Source organism: Halictus rubicundus, chromosome 2 (genome assembly GCF_050948215.1).
Source record: "Halictus rubicundus isolate RS-2024b chromosome 2, iyHalRubi1_principal, whole genome shotgun sequence".
Lineage (NCBI taxonomy): Eukaryota > Metazoa > Arthropoda > Insecta > Hymenoptera > Halictidae > Halictus > Halictus rubicundus.
The window spans coordinates 28864079-28885846 of NC_135150.1; the positions used below are offsets into that span (position 1 = coordinate 28864079).

Below are 21768 nucleotides of genomic sequence, written 5' to 3' on the forward strand. Positions count from 1 at the left end.
TTTACTATTAATTACAATGGAATGCCTTTGTAAGTTATGTCGTAGACGAGATATAGGAGTAGAATAGATGCTCTAGTGGACCATATATGTATATGGTTTAAGGTTTTCGTGGATGTCGGTATTTCAGATTGTGAGACACGATACCCCAAATCGTGATTGTTCTACTGCTATACCATGTCTGTACCTATAGCTCGTCTGTGTTTACATGTTTTTTATTTCATATGAATTTTTTCAATATATTCTAATAGAGAAAATATAATTATATAGAGCTCTTAAAGTTTTATATGAATTTTTATAAAAATTAGTAGGTAAAGTAAACAAAGTAGGTAAAAGGTTGAAGTAGAACATGAAATAATTATCTTCCGTTTTTGTGCAACTTCTCTTTTTTTTATTTATTCATTTTTTTTAAATTTGAAGTATGCAAATTTGTACATCATACATTACACAAGGATAGCAATAAATAATTCTATCAATATTAAATAAACATTTAATCTATGGTAGATACAGTAAAGTTATAATGTATGAAAGTGTTAAATATATCTGTGCAGAATTTATTGCTACGGGAGTAATTATTTGAACGTAATATTAGTAGTACAATTAGGCTAACATGTTTTATACTAATAGAAAATGGTTCGTGATAAACATAATACTGTATTTGTAATTTTATCATAATCCTGACTATTAAATAATAGTAATTAGAAAGTTCAAAAAAGGTTAGCAAATTAATCATTTGATGCTTTTAAATGTGGGAAATCACAGTTTCTCAGTCATTTGTTAGTATTGTTTCATCAAGACACAAATAAATATATTAATAATTACATAACTAATTGAGCATAATGTAATATAGGCCGCTTAATACGTTCACAAATTCGTTAAGAAACATATGATTTCTAAATGTGCACTGCACTTGCTTTGCACTTGCATACGTATTAAAGATTGAACAGGTTGGTATGTACAGTATCGAAGGCTTATTAAAGTATTTGAATTTCTGAGACCCAGCAATATAGACATAAACTGTTTCCGTGCCATCCCTCTCCAAATTCAATTTTATTTTAACAGTATTACAAAACTTCTAATGATAGATTAACTCTAATAAGACTAAGACTTCAAAGGTAAATACTTTATGAAGCTTAAAAAGCTCTAATTCAGAAATAAAGTAACATCTGACGTATATTTATACATATATTTCCTGTTTTCATGATCTGAATATGTTGCTTCAATATTTTCCACATATTAAACGAAAACATCGTTCATATAAATTTTAATACTGTTTGATTTTATTTTCATACCTCAAACTCTTTCTCGTAATTTCTTATATAGGTGAAGACAACAGAACTAATTCCTCGTCAAACATTCACTACTGGAATATTATTATTAAATAAATATTAACATTGCAAATAATTACCAAATAGATATTGCTATAAGATTGCTTTTATATTTAAGGCAGTTCGAGCTATTTCTTTAAAAAGATGTATATATTTTGTAAAGGGTAATATAAAAATGCTATTTAACTTGAAATTAGTGTCAGACGTACGCATATTGACAATTACGAGTTATCATTTCTGTGTTACTTTTTAATAGCAAAAAGCCTTGCACATAATACAAAATACTTCGATTTATCCAATTGTACTGAAATGTAAAAGAAGTTGAATTGCAAATAATCGAGTGGACCTCCTAAAATATCAATACGACTGATATTTTATTTGCAAGTGTGAATGTCTATGTTTTTGACACAAGTTTTACATTCAACATAACAACACCAATGAAATTTGCATTCGCATCTCTCGCGAATAGTTGACTTTTGCGTGTTGTACCCTCTGCCGCAACAAAGAAGATTGCAGCCGTCCATTCCAGATGATGTTCTGTTGCAAATCCTGCCATGCGTACCTAGTAAAAAATCGTTTTAACTTTAATTGGTATTCACTTGACCCATTACTAGCAAAACTAAGGTTGTACAGAAATAGCTTCATGCCATCTTTAATTTATTTAAAAAATAATGTATACTATATGTTTCCTGCTATCATGACCACTGATCAACTCAAGATTCCTTCTTTTGAAAAACAGCCAACGATAAAAGTAAAATGCATATGTTCTTACAGTAACTTTGCATTAAGTACATGAAAATGAACAAATAAATATTTGAATTCGCCAAATTAAAATGATTTCTTCTGAACAGTAATGCATTTTTACACATCACTAGCAGCCATTTGTTGTTCTTTTACATTAATACACGGACAACCACTGACGAAATCAGTCACCTAGAGATCCATATGTTTCATTAGGAAGGCAATAATTTGGCGAATCATCCAAATAAACCAGGTCATTTGCCGTAGGCAATGAAAATCGTGGATCTCTCATGGACAGACGACCTCGTCTATTTACTTTGACTTCTGTTGCTCCATCGTATTTATCTAAGAGAAAGTCACCTGCAAACATCAAATAGAGTCATTTAATTAGTAATTCAAATGTGCAAGTAATATGTAAGCAAGTTGAAGTTAGAAATACTACACTGGACTGATTAAAGCATTTAATAGGATCGTTTTAATATCCGGCACTTGTTCGATGGATTCCGAGTCCATTTTGACCCTTGTATGCATTCATTGTAATGCTAACGAGCTATTAAACCGAACAATTGCAATAAATAAAGATTTTACAAGTAGAATAACAAAAATGCAATTATAAATTCCATCAAAACGCGAAACAACGATATTCGAATTGAACACATTTCGATTTTTTACTCCAAATTAAGGAGAATAATAAATGTAATATAAAGAAGAGAAACTGAAGATTATATTGAACATATTTCATTTAATAAATTATCTTTGAAACTATCATATAAGTATCATATAAGGAAAGCATACCAATTTCTCGAAACGGCGCTAATTGTTGCCAGCAAGTAATCAAGCTGCAACTTCCTGAAACTCCGTGGCACTTGCACGTCATCTTGGACTTTTTAATTACCGCCTGTAAAAAATTCGTGTTTGCCATGTTGTTGCAAAATTGGTATTCTTCAGGTGAGGTGATCACCTTCTCTTTAGATTATTAAAATTTACCGAAAATATTCGACCGATGCTTTTTATATTTAAAATGAATATCCTTACTAATTAGAGTTTCCTTACAGCTTTCTTATTATCACTGAACGACAAACTTTTTTTTTTAATTTTAGATGCGTATTATTTTATCGATCGTTTTATGGAGTTAATTGACTCAGCAAACGAGCGGTTGATTTAGCAAACTATTTTAACAAATTCGAGCAATTTATTTTACCCTGCGTCCTGCTTCGTTATTATGAAGATTCATCAGGCTTCTGCCTTGTTCTCGGCTGCCTCTTTTAAAGCTGCGTTCGCGTTCCCTTACGTCAACAAATGCCTGTGTAAATCTGAAACGATTCAAGAGCAAGGATCCCTTACCTTAGTAGCTCTATTTTCAGTGACTGTATACGAACGAACAAACCCAAAGAGTGAGTGACAATTAAATGATTTACAAAAGAATTAGCACTCACTTGTAACCATACTCAAGATTGTCACCGCATCCACCCCAAATCCAATCATGTTTCAGATCTCTGGGCCTATTGCTTCTGGAACAACCACACGATGATAACTGACCATCTCTGCAGGATCGACTAATTGAGTACACCACTCCCGCAGCGGTGATGGCATGAACGAATGCAGTTTCCCTGCTGGCTACGAACAGAATAGAACAATAGTCAATTTATTTAGTAATTTAAAAAATAATCTTCCAACAATTGTGACCACAAATAGCCATTTTAGAAATGTCCAACAGCTTGCTTCGAAAAATTGAGAGACGCTAAGAACTACAACAAATTATCATAAATATTCAAAAAACATTATCAATTACAGTTTAAAATATCTAAAGGTTCTGTTGTGTTCTCAAAAAATCAGGAACAAACCCGTGTACTATCTTATCAAACAGTTACATAAATTCCATCGTGCGACTATGAATATTATGACATTCGTAGCTACGTGCCTACAATTGAATTGTTTATAAATTTTGATTGCTATTACTTATTACTTCGGCAAAACGGATCTCGGCAGTTTCTTACCTATTCTGAGTATTGGTCCAAAAACAGTCTCATCACGAACAGTGGAGCAATTCCATCTTCGGTCGCGAAATTGATGTTGGCATTCGAGGATCCCGAATTTCGCGCCACTCGCTACGCTCAGCATGTGATCCACAGACAGCTGACATAGTTTTTCTTGACCTTGAGAGAGACCCTTCAGTCCGTGGCAAACGGTAGACGCTGCCATATCGTAGGTCTCCAACATTTGGGCAGTCTCAAGTTGGGGGAAATGTTGCGAACCGACGTTTCTGGTGACACCGAATGACATTTCGTATTCTTACAAGCTTTATCGAGTAAGTCACAATGATTTTACTGTAATTTATTGATCGTAGCAACGTCGGAGATCGAGGACACAGTACTTGCAATTCTCAGAACTGTATTTGTGACTGTCGATAAATTAATATATTGGACTGAGAGGTCCCAAAGATACATTGTTATGGAGTCTTGCTGTCGCGGTTCTAAAATAATAATGTCATCGGTAAACTCAAGATCTGGCATAGCTGAACGCGTGCTCGAATGCTTTCACCCTATAGTCACCACCCCCGAACTCAATACGTTGGTTTGTAATCTGTCTTCCACATATTTTTATAGTAAACTTCAAAGGCAAAGTTATTTTATTTTCAGTGCTTTATCATTTCAAGGACAGCTTCGATTTTGATACCATCGGCGCAACTTGTAATACCAATTGCCAAAATGGTACCTTTAAAAATGTAGAACATAATTAAAAATCAATATCAGACTGCGGATCTTTATGCAACATAAAAGAGGCCTACGATCGATTGTAAGGAACGCAAGCTAAATGACAATGTATTTCTTCTTTTAATAATTTTAATAAGTCGAAAATAGTATAACAGCATTCTTGAAATCTTGTTGTGTCTGCAAAATTTTGTATTGCATGCAGTAAAATCATTCTAAATAGATTATTTTCTTGGAATATTAAACTAAGATGTTAGGATGACAGATCTAAGCCTATACATTTTTAGAGAAGCATGCCAAATGTTTCCGGGTTTCTAAAACTTCTTAAGCGGTGCGACATCGGCAACTTTCCCTTCTACCATTTTTCCACTCGAGATGAGAACGTATCAAAATCAAAACCCCGGAACAAAAGCTTCGTGTCCATTGTTTCCCACGCACTGTGCTCACGAGTTCCCTGCACAGAAGTCGCTGGAACACGTTCCGCGTGTCTGATTGGCAATATTAGAGCATTCGAGTGTGCCCGTATCGCCACTGAAACGTTTACGGGCAGCCGTTTCGAATTTGAGATTGCTACCCCAGTTCGGGACCCCCGACTTCTGTCTGTGACGGCGTCGCGTCGCGTTGCGTCGCCTCGCGTCGTTCCATCATCTCGCTTGGTTGACTCCCAAATGCGCCATTAAAAATTGTCACAGAGAGCTCGTTCCTCGTCCACCGGTTTCCTGCCTTCAATTCATATGTAATCGGCGTAACGAATTTCTAGAAATCGGAGCGCACCGTGTTCAATGAGCTGATGAAGATCGAGACGCGTTCGGTGAAAAGCGAATGCGCTTTTGTCAGAAATCTCCGTTTATTAGAATACAGTGATATATACAGGGTAAGAAAAATGCGCACTGAATTTCTGAACAATTTATCGCCAATACCTCTGGGTTTACCCTTCGAAGGGCCCAGAATCTCAGTCGTCGAGAAGTGTGATATTATGCTGGATTACCAATGGTAATTTAATAACGAAACTTGTTTGTTCTTATTTATTTATTTTTTTTTTTTTGGTGATACTTTTACCAACGCATTTGTCACATTTTTCTCATTGAAACGAGACCAAACGCGGTACAATTTACATGGCTTGTTTAATTCACGATTCAGTAGAACCTCGATTACTGCCATCAGGTGGCATCGATACATCAAAATAATCATTCTTTAGGCAAAATGTATAAATGTAACTTGTTAATGATCACGATGTTAAAGCAACCTCCGAGAAATGGACAGAAAGAATGATCTAGAGATTACGATCAATCAGCTGCGTACATATGTCAGCATCAAAAGATGTAAACCCTTGTGAGTGAAAGTATTCGACGACACTCGAACCTCGGATGTACGATAGACCGAGACACAACTTTCCACGGGTTAAGGGTTTAAAATTAACAGTCTTTCCCATCGTGACTAAAATGTCCCATGGTATATAAGATTATAGCAGGGAGTGCGTAATAGAGAGCATTAATATTCCGGAACACGTTTCGGCCGTGATATATCATCGACTTTGCACTCCCCTAAAACAATGACGCGGGGAATCACGGGAAGGGAACGATAATATTTCGAAGGATCCTGCCCACGCAAATTCGTGGGACACTGTGGGCTGTGCCGTCCCAAAAAGTAATGTCTCGTGTCTCTTAAAAGATTGTACCAACAATCGTATGGCTTCATCTACCGGGTGTTCAAAACTTTCAAAACGGCTGCTCCTGCAGTCGAACTAAATTTCTGTAAATCTATTTTTCTGCAAAATAAAAATGCTCTAAGTCGACCGTAAGAAATGAATGCCAGACGAGAATATGTTTCCTCTTTCGATAATTTTACTAAGTCGAAAATTGAAAGCGAACTTTGAATCCTCGTGTCTAATTTTTTACCTTTTTTTTTTTATTCTGACCCGCGAAATATTTTGGAATTTACAATTTGGCCCACCTAGGCAAAACTTTGGGAACCCCTGATTGTACGTTCCGTACTTAGGGTTCCAAACTAACTGATGTTTAACAAATAACGAAGTAAAGCGTTCGACTTTGTTTACGAAATTGGCTAGATCATTTCAGCGAAATGAGCACGAGCTGCTTACCTAACGACAATCGCGGAAAAACGAAATGTTCGATAGAGAGAGCCGTATGCAACGTCTGCTGCAGAACGCAGCGAACTTTCTTTTTACGTGGGCCGAGAAAAAATGGCCGGACGCCACCCTTTAATCTGACCGCTTCTATATCGCGTTGATTCACGCTGAAATAATACCTCGCGAATGGCGCGGCGCGAATCAATTCATTTTCTGGATGGAAACGCGTATACACGGCCACGGTGTGTGCTTGGAATCTAATCTGGATACCGGGCTCTTAGCGGTGACTTAAGGGGTTGTTGCGTCGATAGCAGAGGGTAGATTAGCAAGAATAATGCGCGTTTATATTGGCCGGATTATTTTATCGTGTGTGAACGTTCGGTTCGGTACGCGTTGCGTCATTATTATGCCATACACACTCGAAATCCCCACGAAAAGTGCAAATTATCTGCGGAAATCGTCGTCGTATACTGGTGAACTTGCGGTGCAACATGCGGCGGGATTGCGTAATAGTAATAACAATTTTATCGTAAACAAAGACACCGCTAAAACAGTGGAATTACTGGTTATTAGTCTTAAATATCCCATGGGAACTTCGATGCTTGCTTACGCGTGTGTATAAATCCCGTATCTTTATGCATTTTTAATTTCTAAAAAAAGCTTCGCAAGGTAATAAAACAGTGAAAATAGATGTTTATGAATTTTTTTCTTAAATTACAAGTTCAACGTTTTAATCGGATCCTCTCAAAAAATTCCGTAGCAATTTCGATGGTTAAGATGTTTATTCTCGTTGTAACGGGAAATTCTTGATAAACATATAAAAATTAACAGCAGAGGCGAATCGAGAAAGAAAGACGAATATTTACAGAAGTGAACGAAGTAACGAATAATAAATAGGGATGTAAGAAAACCCAATGATATTTCAATTTCCTTTCGGGAAAGTTCGGTTTAACCTGACCGCACACGTAGCCGTGTTGATTCCAATCTAATTAGGTTGTGACAAAAATAGAATTAAGATGACGACATTAAACCCATCGCGTTCTTAACTTAAGCCCGAGTAAGAAGGATTAACTATTATGGAGATGCGAGGAGGCCCGCCCATGTGATTAGGCATTTTTTGATCGGGCGCGCTTACAGGAGAGATTACGAAGAAAAAGAAAGCAGTAATCATCCAAAGGGTCAGTGACTACGTATCGGAATCAGTCATCGACGGTATTATACTGTCTCTTTGTTTACGCAGTGGAAATTCGGTCGTAAGAGCTAATCGAATTATATTACTAAACGCGTGTTTACTAAACAATGATGCACCAAAATGTCAGAGTACAACGTTGTTCGTAAAGTCTGAAAAATATTGTACCAATTACTGTTTGAAATCAAATTAAATATTAAACAATCAAGTTTTGATTGTTTGTCATCATATTCAAAGCCAAATATATTATTATTAGTAGACTGCGGATTTTTTAAAGAGGAATTTATTTCTCTTTTTACTGGTTTTATTGAATTATAATAAATGCGTTGACGTTCCAAAAAGGTTTAATAGATAGATTGCTGAGATGCAGAATGAAATTTCATATTTTCTTGACAAAAGACGAGAAGCAGAGAATGATCGTTTCGACTGATTACCGTCACGTTGCCTTTCGTCATTTTTACCTGCCATTTGGTATCGCCATTACCAGCACAGCGCGACGACAACCTGAAAACACGCTGAATGCTAACGAAACTACCATAATCTTTAGAATTTCAGAAAAATCCAATTACCGAGTCGAGCATGAAGAGTTTCCTGACCGTGGTGGAAGTTTCGTGCGAAGAAAAACTACAGTGATCCAGGGAGCATTCAGTGATTTGTCATGGACGCGTAGGGGTAGCATGAAGGGGCGAGAAGGGCGATTCAGGAATTAGACACACCAACGGCATGGGTACGTCGGAAAAAGAGGCAGCCAGTGTTTTGAAAAATATCTTGGTTCGGGTTCCCACGACACGCTTTCGTCTCGCCAAGCACAAAGGGCCTATAAATTATAGACGTCCCGCGAGTAATTTTTGCCATAATTCGACGAGGGCCGCCGCACCTTTCTCCTCGCGACGCAACGCGACGCGACGCGACGTCTTAATTTATCGATTGCGTTCGGATAATCGAGCGGTGCTGATTGCGATCGTTCATTTGTTGCTGGAGAATTACGCGCTGAATAACGGCGTTCGTGTTGTTTGCACAATGACGTTAATAAAATTAACACTAAACCTACCACCGCCGGTCAAAATGACTGGTTCCAGATTTTTTATTTTAAAATTAGTGAAATTATAAAGATGATTTCGTGGAAATAATCAAATGAATATATTTAGTAGAGCACGTATTATAATACGAACCGCACAAAATCCAAATAAATTCAATCTCGTAATTTTTATAAGACAACATATATAGTTACTTTTAAGGCTCGGTAAGTTTAGTGTTAATAAGTGAAATAAAAAACAGTGCAAAGATTTCAAAAATACTGTTGCATGAATTTCAACCTATTAAAATGATTAAGATAGGAAATACCGTTTCACTTAACCTCTAGTTGTTGAAACTCAGATAGAATATCTTTATTTTGCATAAGAATCCACAGTTTAATGATTATTGTCGGGTTGCTGGTTTCCACAGGATACGCAGACTAAGGAATACAAATTAGGATTGCTTCGAACAATTTTCGATTTGTAATTAACACGAATGACTTTATGTTAGCTAGACATTTTGTTTGGAAACTACTGTCTTCGTCTCCCATTTACTATTGATCATTTTATAGACTAGTAACGAATGAAATAAAGAAAAGTACTTACATCCATGTTCCTGGATTGGTCGAGGCTGCATCGATAAATACTAGTCGTAAAATAATAAATAGAGCGCAGCAAATCGCCATCTTTATCTGGAAAAGAAATTCAACGTGTGAACATTACTATGAATACTTTTTCACTCGATTTCTTGCTGTAATATTTTTAGTAACATTCGAAACTATATTAAATAATTTTATATTAAAAATTCTTTTGTACACTTTTAATTCTTTTATACTTGCTCGAAAACAAAATTAAATATCTAAATAAAAACTGAAGATAGGATCTCAAAGATCAGCTTGATACTTTTAAATAATTTACATATACGGTACACTTGTAGACTACAATAATATTTCACTTGCATTTTAAAATCGAACATTACATATGCCGGAACCTAATGGCTACCTAGACGTTGATAAATATTGTACATCAGCACGTGAGCCTATTATTATTGCAACTTTCTTGATCAATCTAGATAATTCTATGCAAAACAGATAAATTACAGACGATTTGCGCAACTCTATCATCAAAGACTCATTAAAAAGTGTCTGGGTTAGTCCGAGTGAGCTGGATATTGATGAATATTATTAGACCGCGGATTTCATGCATTTACGGAGAAAATGAGTAGGTGAAATTTATGACAGTGAAGAGATTACGAAAATTTAAGGCTATCGGTTATATTATTCGTAACTATAGAAAATTGTTTAAGGAAGGAAGATATTTCGATGTGCCTCGTGTTTCTAAAATCGACGAGTAAAATTATTATTTTGCAGAAACCTCCGCAGTCTAAATATTATGAAACAAAACTGACAAATCACAGACGATTGGTACAGCTCTATCCTCGAGGAGTGATTAAAAAATGTCTCCTGAGCGACTGATCGCAGATCCACGTACCCGTAGACACGACTAAACCGTAGAACGCAGAAGAGGAGCATTTCATACGGTGAATCCGAACGATAATGTTAAGTGCTTCACCCGGTATATATAACCAGTACCTGAGCATACATAAGGTACGCGTATACCAGTTCTGTGGGCAGTAAGCACGCCGAGGACTCGGCTCGGAACGAAAGACACCTAAGTCCAGGCGATTATGGTACATCGATTCGACATTACACCTTGCTCGCTCCTGAAGCGACTCCGCGAGACTCCTCGGTTCTTGCTCTCTCAGCCCGAGAGCTCAGAGCTCAGAGCTCAGAGCTGCACGACTGGTTAATAGAAACTACGGAGAGCTGAGTTACGAGTCACAAACTCTATAACTTTTCATTTTCCGCCGTGTGTGTTATACCGGGATATGAGAACTGCGCGAACCGATGACTAAGGTCCCCGGTATACCCGTATTTATGGTTTGCGGATTTTCTCGATTTTTTCGCAGCCGCATCGTTGAGCGATATCGGATCGGCGAATCAGGTAGCCCGAGAGCTTAAACGCCGGTCAACCGCTTAACAAAATTAGTTGTTCGACCCTTCGAATTCATCGGTCACCGATCGAGAATGTCCTTGGGTGACTTTTCTTTTTTATCAATTAACACTAGACTGTAGATCTTTCTACAAAATACAAATTGTCGACATTAAAAGGAACAGTAGCCGGGGTACACGATTTCGAATTCTCGGAGAAATCGTCGATATTCTAACTGTGATGGCAATAATACAACAATGAATATAGCCACGTTTGAAAGAAAAACTTAAAAAAAAAAAAATTACATTAAAAAAAGATTAACCCTTGACGCTCCAAGTGTGCCTCTCAGGCACCACCGATGTGCGACCGATTAATGTAAATATTCTAATCAATATTATATTACTTCTGAGATGAATAAAGATTGTTTTGAATGACTTTAATACTATTATTTACACGTCATTGTAGCATTTAAAATCCGACACTTAAAAACTTGCAAGTCGAAGTATGATGAGAATAAGTTGTAGTTGCTGGTATATTCGCAATTAAAAGGGTTAAAATTAAGATGACGGGTGGACAGGTGGAAAACTGAAGAGGTTTTCTCTCGACAATGCTGCCTATTCATTTGAACTGGCTACTATAAAATTAAAGAGATGCCACGTTTATGAGTATGGATCAAAATGGATTGTCATCCGAGAGTTACGAGTCGTTGCGTCCGAAAATCAAAAAGTTTAGCCCATTATGGTAGATCGATTCTTGTGTTACACCTTGCTCGACCACGATGGGTGGCTGTTGCTTTCAGGTTTACCTGCTGCGGATGGTTATGTAGTATGTATCGGCACCACAACGAGCCAACCAGTCATAAATTTTGTAACTTTTGATCCTGTCGTGTTCTCAATTCAGGTGGCCACTCAGCATATTAAACATGTTTACAAACGAGAGCTTTTTAAAAAGAAGGGAACGATGCTACATCGATCAAGAGGTACTAAAGTACCGCTTCGAAAGGTTGTCAAACTTTTAAACACAGCTATAAATACAATATCGACTCCTTTGTTCTTCGTAACAAAGCAGAAAACGATCAATCGAGATGTTGATTGACACAGCATAATATAGATGTATTCAAAATAATTATTTAGCTCTTAAACAAAATCGAGCAGATCAAACTGAAAGCAGTGCAAAGATTAAATGAATTTGAAAATGTCAATTAATGTTAGAACATTTCTCGGGAAAGGCTCCACGGTTTTAAAAAGCATCTACTCAAAAGTTCTAGAACTCTTTTAATCGGTGATTTCAATGGCTATTTCCAATAAATTTTGTCTGTAATGATCTCGGAGCACCGGTTGCCGGCCGAAGTGTTAATAGGCTTCCGGTAGGTAAATTGTTCGCGATGCATACGCAACAATCAGATATGATAGAGCAGAAACGAACGATCGTGTAAGCCGAGTTTCACTCGGCGAGTCCCACCTTGAAAATATCCTGGTACACATCTGAAACACCCTGTATGTCCGCGTTTATCTAGCCCACGCGATCAGGCAGAATATTAGCCGGTATATAAAATGCATTTGTGATCACGACAGGAATGTAAATGGCGTACTTCAGCACGTCTCTCGCGGGGCCAGCCTCGAATTATCAGCAATAAAGTATCTCGCTGGCGTGTTGAACAAGACATGACCGGCGGTAGTGCAAGCACCGCTACATTTGTTGCTGAATGAGCTGGTCCGCGGACGCTGATCGTTGATCCTGGCGCAGCTGGATGATACCACGCTGGTTATAATGAACGTAAAAGATCGTTGGTCCAATATTAAAGGTACGCGTGACGTTCCGCGCGCAATAAAACCGAACAGACCCGTGCAGTTTCACGGAAACTCGACTCGGTGATAATTAGGTGCGATCCGGCGCGGGATCGAACTCGGGGAACACCATAAAACCCGTGACGCGCGTTCCACCTTTCTAAAGGACAGTTTAAACCCTTTTATTATTGGAAAGTATTAATTAATATAATTTTATTAACGCTATAGAACACGAACGCTGCAGAAAATGAAAAAGGGCCATGCCTGTATGCCTGTATGTACATATATACCCTCGCGGAAACTCTTCAGCGAAGCGAGTTTTAGCACGATCGCCGGCAAGACTGCTATCTGCGTGCATGCTCGGGCGAATCAACTGTTGCAACCTGTTTTCTGCGAGAGTGTTATACATATATTGTTTTCACTTTTTTAATTAAACGGGACCAGGTGGATTACTGTGCGCTTTTCTCGAGTGTTTTATCGGCAGAGGATTTCGGTTGATCCTAGATAATAACTGAACTATTATACGTGGAAATAACAACGGTAATTAATAGACTGCGGATTTTTATGCAAAAGAAAAATTCTCCAGGTCAATTGTAAGAAACAAAAGTTACAGAAAGATGCATTTCCTCTTTGAATAATTTTAACGAGTCGAGAATAATGTAACAACATCAGCATCTACAATTCTTCTAACGTCATTGCAATTTTGTATTCGACTTACCTATTTTTGTCGGAAATGCATGAAATCCGCGGTCCAGTAGTTAAAAATACGAACACGATTGAACTCTTTTTATTCCACAACAAAACTATTTTAAAGATATTTAATGAATTGTCACAAAATTCAAATGTTCCAATCGCCATGTTTTTACGAAAGGTCAGTTATCTAGGATTAAATGAAATTCCAAGCATTCCTTTCTTGGAATGATCATGAACGAGTTATTTTGGAAAATGAAATTCTAAAAGTCGCGTCTGTTTAAAAATAATCGTTTTATAAATGCTCCTTTCCAACCGCTTATTTATAGATCGATTATTTTTCGGCCTTGGTTTCGCTCGGTTTACAATAGTTGCTCTATTATCTTACACTTTCACTCATTCATGCGTCAATCATTCATCCATTCTTAGTTGCACCTGATTATATACTACTTTTAATACTATTTTTATTTACATTCATTATTTCTGTCCCCCTTCCCGCTGTTAGTCGAAGAATAACTTTATAGTAATTTGATTGAATCAAAGTCAGTATATTCTACATACGTAAGTTGAATTTTTAACATAAATTACGTTCCACGTTTTCGTGAGATCACTGATGAGCTCAAACAATTCGTTTAGTTAAGATGTTTCCTGTAGAACAATTTTTTACACTCCCAAGAAACCAGGATTCTTTTCGTTAACCCTTAGAGCACCGTGGGCGGATACGATACGATAAATCTTGATTTACTGCTACGCAACCCTGTAGTTTCGAATGAAATATTTTTTCACCAGCTGTCGTGGAAAGATTTCTAAATCTTACGTTCGTTACGTTTTAGCGATGCAGAAATGAAAAATTATGCACCTAGACTTCGGATTCGGTGCAGTTATCACAAAATTCCACAGATCTTTAGAACAGTAGAAAGTTGAAAAGAATTCAGCAATAATATTGTACTTCCAACTTATTTGAAACGATTAAGAAAAGAAATATGGCACCTGTATCTTGATATTACTGCGGACAATTTTTATCTTGCATAAGAATTCTTGCAAAATGTATTTGATATTCGTTTTATTATATTTATTGATGTGTTAATCCTGTTGATTCGGTAGAATAATCCGCAGGATCGAAAGAATGAAACTCTAAAAGTCTACTATGTTTTGACTAACCACTCAATGGCTGAAGAACAAATAGAAAGTTCCGTGTACAACACTTGTTATTTTAAATAAACATCAGTCTTACGGAGTGCTACTTATCGTTAGCTGCTTCCCGTTCCGTAGTCTAAGCCTTAAGAACACTGCTCTTGGTGTTATGATAAATAGCACCTTAACATTTGGAGGTGCATACGTTGTATGCACTCGAGCGAGTGGCTACAGTTCGAATTGCTCGTTTATGAAACACGGTAAATCTTAATATGCAAATTAGACATCGCGTTTTAGCAAAGTTTTAGTCTTCTTCCTTCTTAAAATATAAATATAACTACATTGATCATCCCGAAAGTTGATCATCAGGAAACGAAACTTCAAAAAGAGTTACAATTTGAAGAAAAAAGTGTCCAATGCAATTTCATTACTCTTAATTCCTGTTTTACGATAACATATACAATTATTCTCCAAAATATTGCAATGTGTACATTTTATTTGTTTGGAAACTTTTGGAATGGTACATCAGAAATTACACTTTCCTAACTGAAATAATTTGCACTATTATTTAGAAGCAAGCTGCCCAACGAAAAATATATTAAACGGTGTCTGTATTTTTAATTGCAGATACAACAAGACATTTCGCATCCACATGTCTTTAGCTGAGATGGTTCTAATTAAAAGCGGAAGCTAAAAGTCGGTACAGGTACCGACGAATTATCTTTACGATGAAATGTAGTGGAAAGAGAGGAGCGTGGAATGAACGTAATAAGTTAAAGATATTTCCATGTGTTTAGTAGAGCCGCTAGGCGTGTAAAGAAGCTCTGCAGCAGCCTCTGCCGCCACCTGACCAGGAAACATTATCGTAACTTCACTGCCGATAAACCTACTGAAATTCTGCGATACAAGCTCGCCGGCTGTAGGTTCTCCAGCAACGAGGAAAGCCCTGGCTTTGCTACAACTGAACGTTAACATCGCTGTTTAATTTCTCTTAGAGTCGTAATTACGTACGTGATTCCGAAGCATAAACTTGCGTCCGCGGAAAATCTAATGGACAGCCGAGTTGCAATTAGTAGGTGGGCTTTCTAATCATTAGTTTTTCTGCAAAACTAGATAACTTCGCGAGATACTTGATACCAGAAACTTGTCTGTTTTTTTTATGTTTCTTGACTTAAATGTCGTTGGCATTTCTATTCCGTCGATCCTTCATTAATGTGTTTTTTTAACGAATATATCTGTAATAAGACAATCCTTAAACTGTGGATCTGTATGCAAAACATATAAAATGTTCTGCAATAGTTGCAAGACGCCGGGACCGAATCAATTCTTTTTGTTTCTTCCTCTAACAATTGTAATGAATTCTTGAGTATGCATCGATATCATTAAATTCCTTTAATCTTGACGCTTATATTTTACCGCCTTGTTAATGTTTTTAAAACATACTAGCATAAAAGGTTCGATATACGTTCTACATTTTCAACAACGTAGCATACCAGACTAGAATTTGTTGTTGCATTATTTTGTTTAGAAAATATAGAACAAGTACAGTTCATAAAAGAAGAAGCATTTCAAAGAAACAGTTACTCGGACGTTATAGAACGTCCACACATGTTCGAAGACAAGGTTTTTGAACCTTGTTGAACCCTGAAGATAAACAGGCTCGTTCAGAGTTCTCCTCTTTAGGTATCAAATCGAGCGCTGGACCAATTTTAATTTTGTTGTAAATAGCAGTATTCTCGTAGTTGACGGATCCTTTGTATCCCGACGCCGCGAGATTATCCAGACAGATGATCCTAAAACGACTGTAAAACTTTACGAGATGATGTTCCGGCGTCGTCACCGTCTTGACAACGTTCACTTTTTATCGTTCTAACAATGACCATCGTTTATATTTTTTTGAAGAGCATCGCGCCAATTGGCGAAACGGCGCAACAACTTTTATACGCCGCATCTTTTAGGGTTATCTCGCGACGTCTCATACTTGTGACATCTTTACTGCCAAACCTCTAAGAAGCTACGAAGCTGAATGTGAGAAGATTTTAAAAGGGCATATACGTGATAGCGTTTATTGTGTTATGCGGTCACTGTTGGTTTCGAGCGATGAATATAAAGCTTGCAGGTTCTGATAAAATCAGGCGATTCGACAAGACGAAGACGGAAAACTGTTTAGAATTTTATAGAAGTTGATGCTCATACAATCTGTTTCCTCTCTTGAATAATCCGATCTCTAAAAGGTCTTGTCTGTAAATATTTGATTAAAATCCTTTCTCGTAAAATGGAAATTTTAGGTGATACGCTAGAATAATTTTCTCATAAGTAATTTCGGAAGAAATTGTTACACTATATGTAAAAATTCCAGAAATTTGTTGAACGATCAACGAAATTCCTGTCGCTATTGAACAATTTATCGAGTCGTTCTCAATCGTTAAATAATATTAAATAATGTGGCAAGTATTTTCAGGATTAGTAAATTCACGAGTTCTCGTCCTGCAGAATCCAACTGATCCATCTGGATCGGCGTGGCGCGCGATTCCATCCACAGATCCGCCTACAATCGTGGGAGGTTGATTTTACAAACCGGCTTCGAATGTTGAAAAAATATCTGGGCCACTTTGCGCCAGGATAAACGCGTATCGTTATTTTCCAGGCAGGGAAAAGGTGTTCATCATTGAGTCAACTTGTCGGCGACGAGTCAGCCAGCGCTGATTTTCAACAGGAGCGGGTAGGACGATGACTTGAGTCCTCTTGACGCAGTTCCCGGCCTAGGGACGGGGTCCCCACGCACACAAATTCATTTCAGATATACAAACACATAGGATGCGCCATAAGAGCCGTGCCTGCCAGGCTGGCGTGTAGAGTGGATTGAAGAGAAAGGAGTGCTCGTTTGAGGACTCTCGATGAACGAACAGAAGAAAGAGAAAAGGAACGAGACGAATAAATAGCAAAATAAATTGAGGGACAGAGAGAGAGAGAGAGAGAGAGAGAGAGAGAGAGAGAGAGAAAGAGAGAGAGAGAGAGAGACAGAGGGGGGCGATGGGCTGACGGCGAATAAAAAATTTACGAAAATGTATTTTTCAAGGATAGAAAGACCAGGGGAAGGACGAAGGACAAAACAAAGATTAAAGGTTGACGACGTTCGAAAGGGAACAGAAACTACAGAAAGACGAGGCAAGATCGTTCAAAAAAGTACGTTCAAAATTTTCAGCAATTTATTATAGGCGATAATGTGTTAATTAACGATTTATCTACCGGCTTACTAACTTCTAAAAACCAAGGATTAACGGTCAATGGCTTTTCAGTTATTTCGTGTAGTGCCTTCTTTTGGGACAACGAAATAAATAAAGATAATTAAGGATAACGATGTTCAAAAGAGGGAGAAAATTATCTGTTTCTTCATTTTTCGGAATAGTGACAAAGGTAATTGTCACAATTTGAACGTAATCACCAAGAGACTCTCGCTCGACGCTTCACATTCAAAATGGGATTAAATGGAAAAAGTAAAAGCGAATAAGTTGAAGATAATTGGCTGTGACTATATGCAATCAAGCAATCGAAGGGAAAATGGAGAACGACGTCAACAGAGTGTGGATGTCCACGTGAATTCACGTTTCCGAAGAACCAATCGATGAAATCCGGAATTAGACAGAAGCTTACTCTCTCGATAAATGGTTTTGATAGAGGGTAATTTGAAATCATTGTTGGATTTGATAAAAATTGTTATTTTACCGTGTATTACTCAGCAACGTTTGCTATAGATGCGCGAAGACGGTCGGTCATCGAGTACGAGGCGGTGAAAATAAGTACAGGAAGAGAGGAACCGTGAAAACGTAAAAAACCTGCTGATACAGTTCAGTCGATGACTGCCAATAAAATGATAATGGAGGAGCAAAACCGTCGCGAAGAACACGCAATTACTTAGTGGAAATTGCACGAGATTAGCCTTGGAAATGAAGAAGAGCGATAAACACGGCCCTGAATAAATTAAATGATTAGCGATTACGATCGACCGAGCCGATTAACACCTTAATGACGGGATCGTCGAATAAAAAATCCCGTTTACTACCGACTAATGACGGTCGCCTGATTTTTCTCTATCGGCAACATCTTGAATATTTCGCAGTTCGCTATGCAGCATCTTCCGAATTTTAAGCATACACTTATATTAATGATATTACATAGGAGTACAATATAATAGTTATACATCCGAATCTACATAGCGTGCAAGAAAAGACAGTGACAACGTTTGACGCGACACATACATACCGAGTCAGCCGTTGTTGAGGCGTTAAAATAAGATAAGAAGAAGAAAGGAACTTTTTATGTATGCGTCCGTGAGATAGAAGTATCCTCTGCAATGAAAGGACGCGGATCAAATTCGCGGAGACAGAACCAAATGACATAACGGATCAAGATGAACTCATAGATGGAAGCGAAACGAAACGATAACCCTTGCTTTTGATAGATCTATAATTGGGTTTAAGATGAATATTGTTCATTTTAGCGTCTCGTACATAGAACTGAACATTGCATACTAAAAAACTGAAAAACTAAAATCTCTAAATTTTATCAAATATGCGCTTATAACTCTTTGGGGCACGGCGGGATTAAAAGTGTCCCACCTTTTTGATGTATTTTACGGCATCGTGGGACATTTCCCTGTGCCGCAAAGAGTTAAAGAACTTGTTCAATAAATGTGTTTCTCTAGACATTAACAGTCCGAATAAATGCATTCTTGAGATTTTTGTAAAAGAGTGAAATAAAAAAACAAAAGAAAAAAATCGTCTCTCTGTCAACACTGGATTTACGGAACATTAAAGAGTTTTAACCCGAATCGTGAGAGAATTTTTATTTTGAACGGAGGAACTGTTTGATTTCCGAAAAAGAAAGCAAAAAAACTCGAGCTGCTCGTTCGATAGGTGCGTAACTTTGAAATCGATCGACGCTACCACGTGTCTCAGCGGCAATGAAAGTTTATCATCTCGACCACATTTGTCGAACAGCGCCGAATGCCATCGCGCATATCGATTCCTTCCTAACGAGATCCTGTTACCGGCACCGACAACTTTAATGCGTGTGCCGCGCCGCGCCGCGCCGCGCCGAGCCGCGCCGAGCCGCGTTAAATCCGCAGCACCACGTAAAAATCGCCGATGTTCTACTTTCTAAGGGCACTCGCGTTACTTTCGCAGACTCTAATTGGCCGAAACAGAGGGGTACTGTTATCGGAAAAAACAAAAAATAAGACTTCTTTGTTTATGCTGCTTCGACCGGTGCTCGGACTGTTTGCCACAGAACCTGTACAGTTTGCAATGCTTGTTCGTTACATTCCTCTCTACTCACAGTGGAAGCGGTTGTTTGATTGTAAACAAACGAACTGAACAATCGGCAACGAAGAAACAGGCAGTGAAACAGAATTTTGAAGTTATCGAAACTGCAACGAAACGAGGCCACGCAAGCTTGTGCAACTATCGAGGTTCTACCGTAAATCGTTTGTAAACCATTGCGTGCGAACGTAAAGATGGTAAAGTAGTCTAATACTTTGGATTCATGGAATCAAATACTACTGAAGAGTTTCAATAAATTTTGTGCACCTATCGAGGTTTTACCGTAAATCGTTCCACGTACCTATACAGAAGTTGATGGAAAATATTTTGTCTTTCTCTAAAACTTTGGATTTCAAAGGAACACAATACTATTGGAGCATTTCATGAAATACTATTATAAATATAAGTGTACTAAAAATAAATATTAGTATAAAGGAATTCCTCGATAAAAACTGCTTAGAAAATTGAAACACGAAAGGCAACGTTTCTAATTCTACACGAACAAATGCTAACTTGAACGAACAATTGTTGCACACAAAAGCGACAAAGAATTCCTATTTACGCGTTGCACAAAAAGTGGTTCAATTTTAGCATTTTATATATTCATAGCATGTGCATGTAACTATGCAAGATCGTAAGGGTAAAAATAGAGACGTGGTGAGGTATATTAAATAAATTTGATCAGAAATATACGGGTTCGTAATGATTGCGGTAAAAGTATCTCAATGTCATTTTGCATAGCTGAAGCTCACCCGTGTAATCGCGTCGTCGCGTCGCGTCGCGTCGGGCCGTGCTTGTAAACGCAAATGTGTTAATAGCGGTACTAACGTGTTAATAATAAAAGCAAGGTAAAATTATCGGAGGGTTAATTATTATAGCCGATTAAGCCGATTAAACGATTACTTACCAAACCGGGTGTATCCAACGTCATTAAGGTCGAGGTAGTGTTACTGCCGTGGCAAGATCAGGCACCGTTTCACTTTTTATCGGCAAAAGGCACCGCCGCACTTGCTTTTTAAATTAGTATCGACAACAACGGCAACCTCGTTAGCATACATTCATCGAATCGTTCTCTGGACAGTCTGTTTTATCAGCGATTCTGTCAGTTTTTACGTGGTGCAGTTCGTGTCGCATTTTGCGATTCCCGAGAAGTTTCGGAAAAGTTTCTCTTACTTGTTGTTCCCTCTGCCATCGACACTTTTATCTCTAACAATAAGTCGATTTTACATTCTCCGCCTTCTAAACGCGTGTAACTTTGTTATTCTCTTACGAAATTTCCATACAATATTAGAATCTTTCGGTCGTATCAAAATCAGAGTAAAGTCTTGACTTTAAACATTTCAAAGGAAACTATTGTAACGAAATGCAACTACATTATCAGTGTTCCATTTCCGAGAAGAAACGAAGCATGTAGCATTGAAGCGAAACGCGTAACCTGTATTGTTAGAGGAAAATTATAAGTTTACGATAAAAAAAGAGAGAAAAAAACAGGAAAACTAGTTTTCACGCTAATGCCAGAGCCCTAACACGAAGCACGTCAAGACAGGAAGTCCTTTCAAACACACAATCGAAACGAACTGATTTTTTTCGACTCTCGGTTTCAAACTACTCCGGTTTCACTTTCACGGTACACACGGTACACACGGTACACACGGTACACACGGTACACACGGTAAAAGAACTTCTCGAGGGGAAATAATATTCTACAGAAACATCGGTCACCAGGAACCAAATAAACAGTGGTACAATTAGCGAAATCTAGGACCGATTGGA

General features: G+C 37.7%; 2 protein-coding genes across 3 annotated transcripts in view; one reads left to right on the plus strand and one right to left on the minus strand.

Annotated features, from left to right (window-relative positions):
* The window catches only part of LOC143365895 (synaptic vesicle 2-related protein), a 358886-nt gene that overhangs the window by 316262 nt on the left and 20856 nt on the right, over positions 1 to 21768 (plus strand). The window lies entirely within an intron of this gene.
* LOC143365890 (protein Wnt-5b) lies at positions 72 to 21639 on the minus strand. 2 transcript variants are annotated; one of them, XM_076806469.1, is made up of 8 exons: positions 20903 to 21639; positions 9678 to 9763; positions 4064 to 4329; positions 3503 to 3683; positions 3268 to 3379; positions 2862 to 2964; positions 2259 to 2426; positions 72 to 1887 (listed from the first exon to the last, which is right to left on the minus strand). In XM_076806469.1, the coding sequence occupies exons 1-8, from the start codon at positions 20924 to 20926 to the stop codon at positions 1700 to 1702; spliced, it is 1128 nt and encodes a 375-aa protein (XP_076662584.1). In that variant the 5' UTR covers positions 20927 to 21639; the 3' UTR covers positions 72 to 1699. The 2 variants fall into 2 exon arrangements, with proteins under 2 accessions (XP_076662584.1, XP_076662585.1); XM_076806470.1 differs by lacking the exons at positions 9678 to 9763; positions 20903 to 21639 and adding an exon at positions 5057 to 5130.

Excerpts from the sequence above, each read along its gene's own strand:
- LOC143365890 (XM_076806469.1), bottom strand. The coding sequence starts at position 20,926 with ATGACGTTGGATACACCCGGTTTG. Across the intron at positions 3,380-3,502 it reads AATCTTGAGTATGGTTACAA|ATTTACACAGGCATTTGTTG; the intron begins GTGAGTGCTAAT and ends GAATCGTTTCAG. Across the intron at positions 1,888-2,258 it reads TGAAACATATGGATCTCTAG|GTACGCATGGCAGGATTTGC; the intron begins GTGACTGATTTC and ends ATTTTTTACTAG.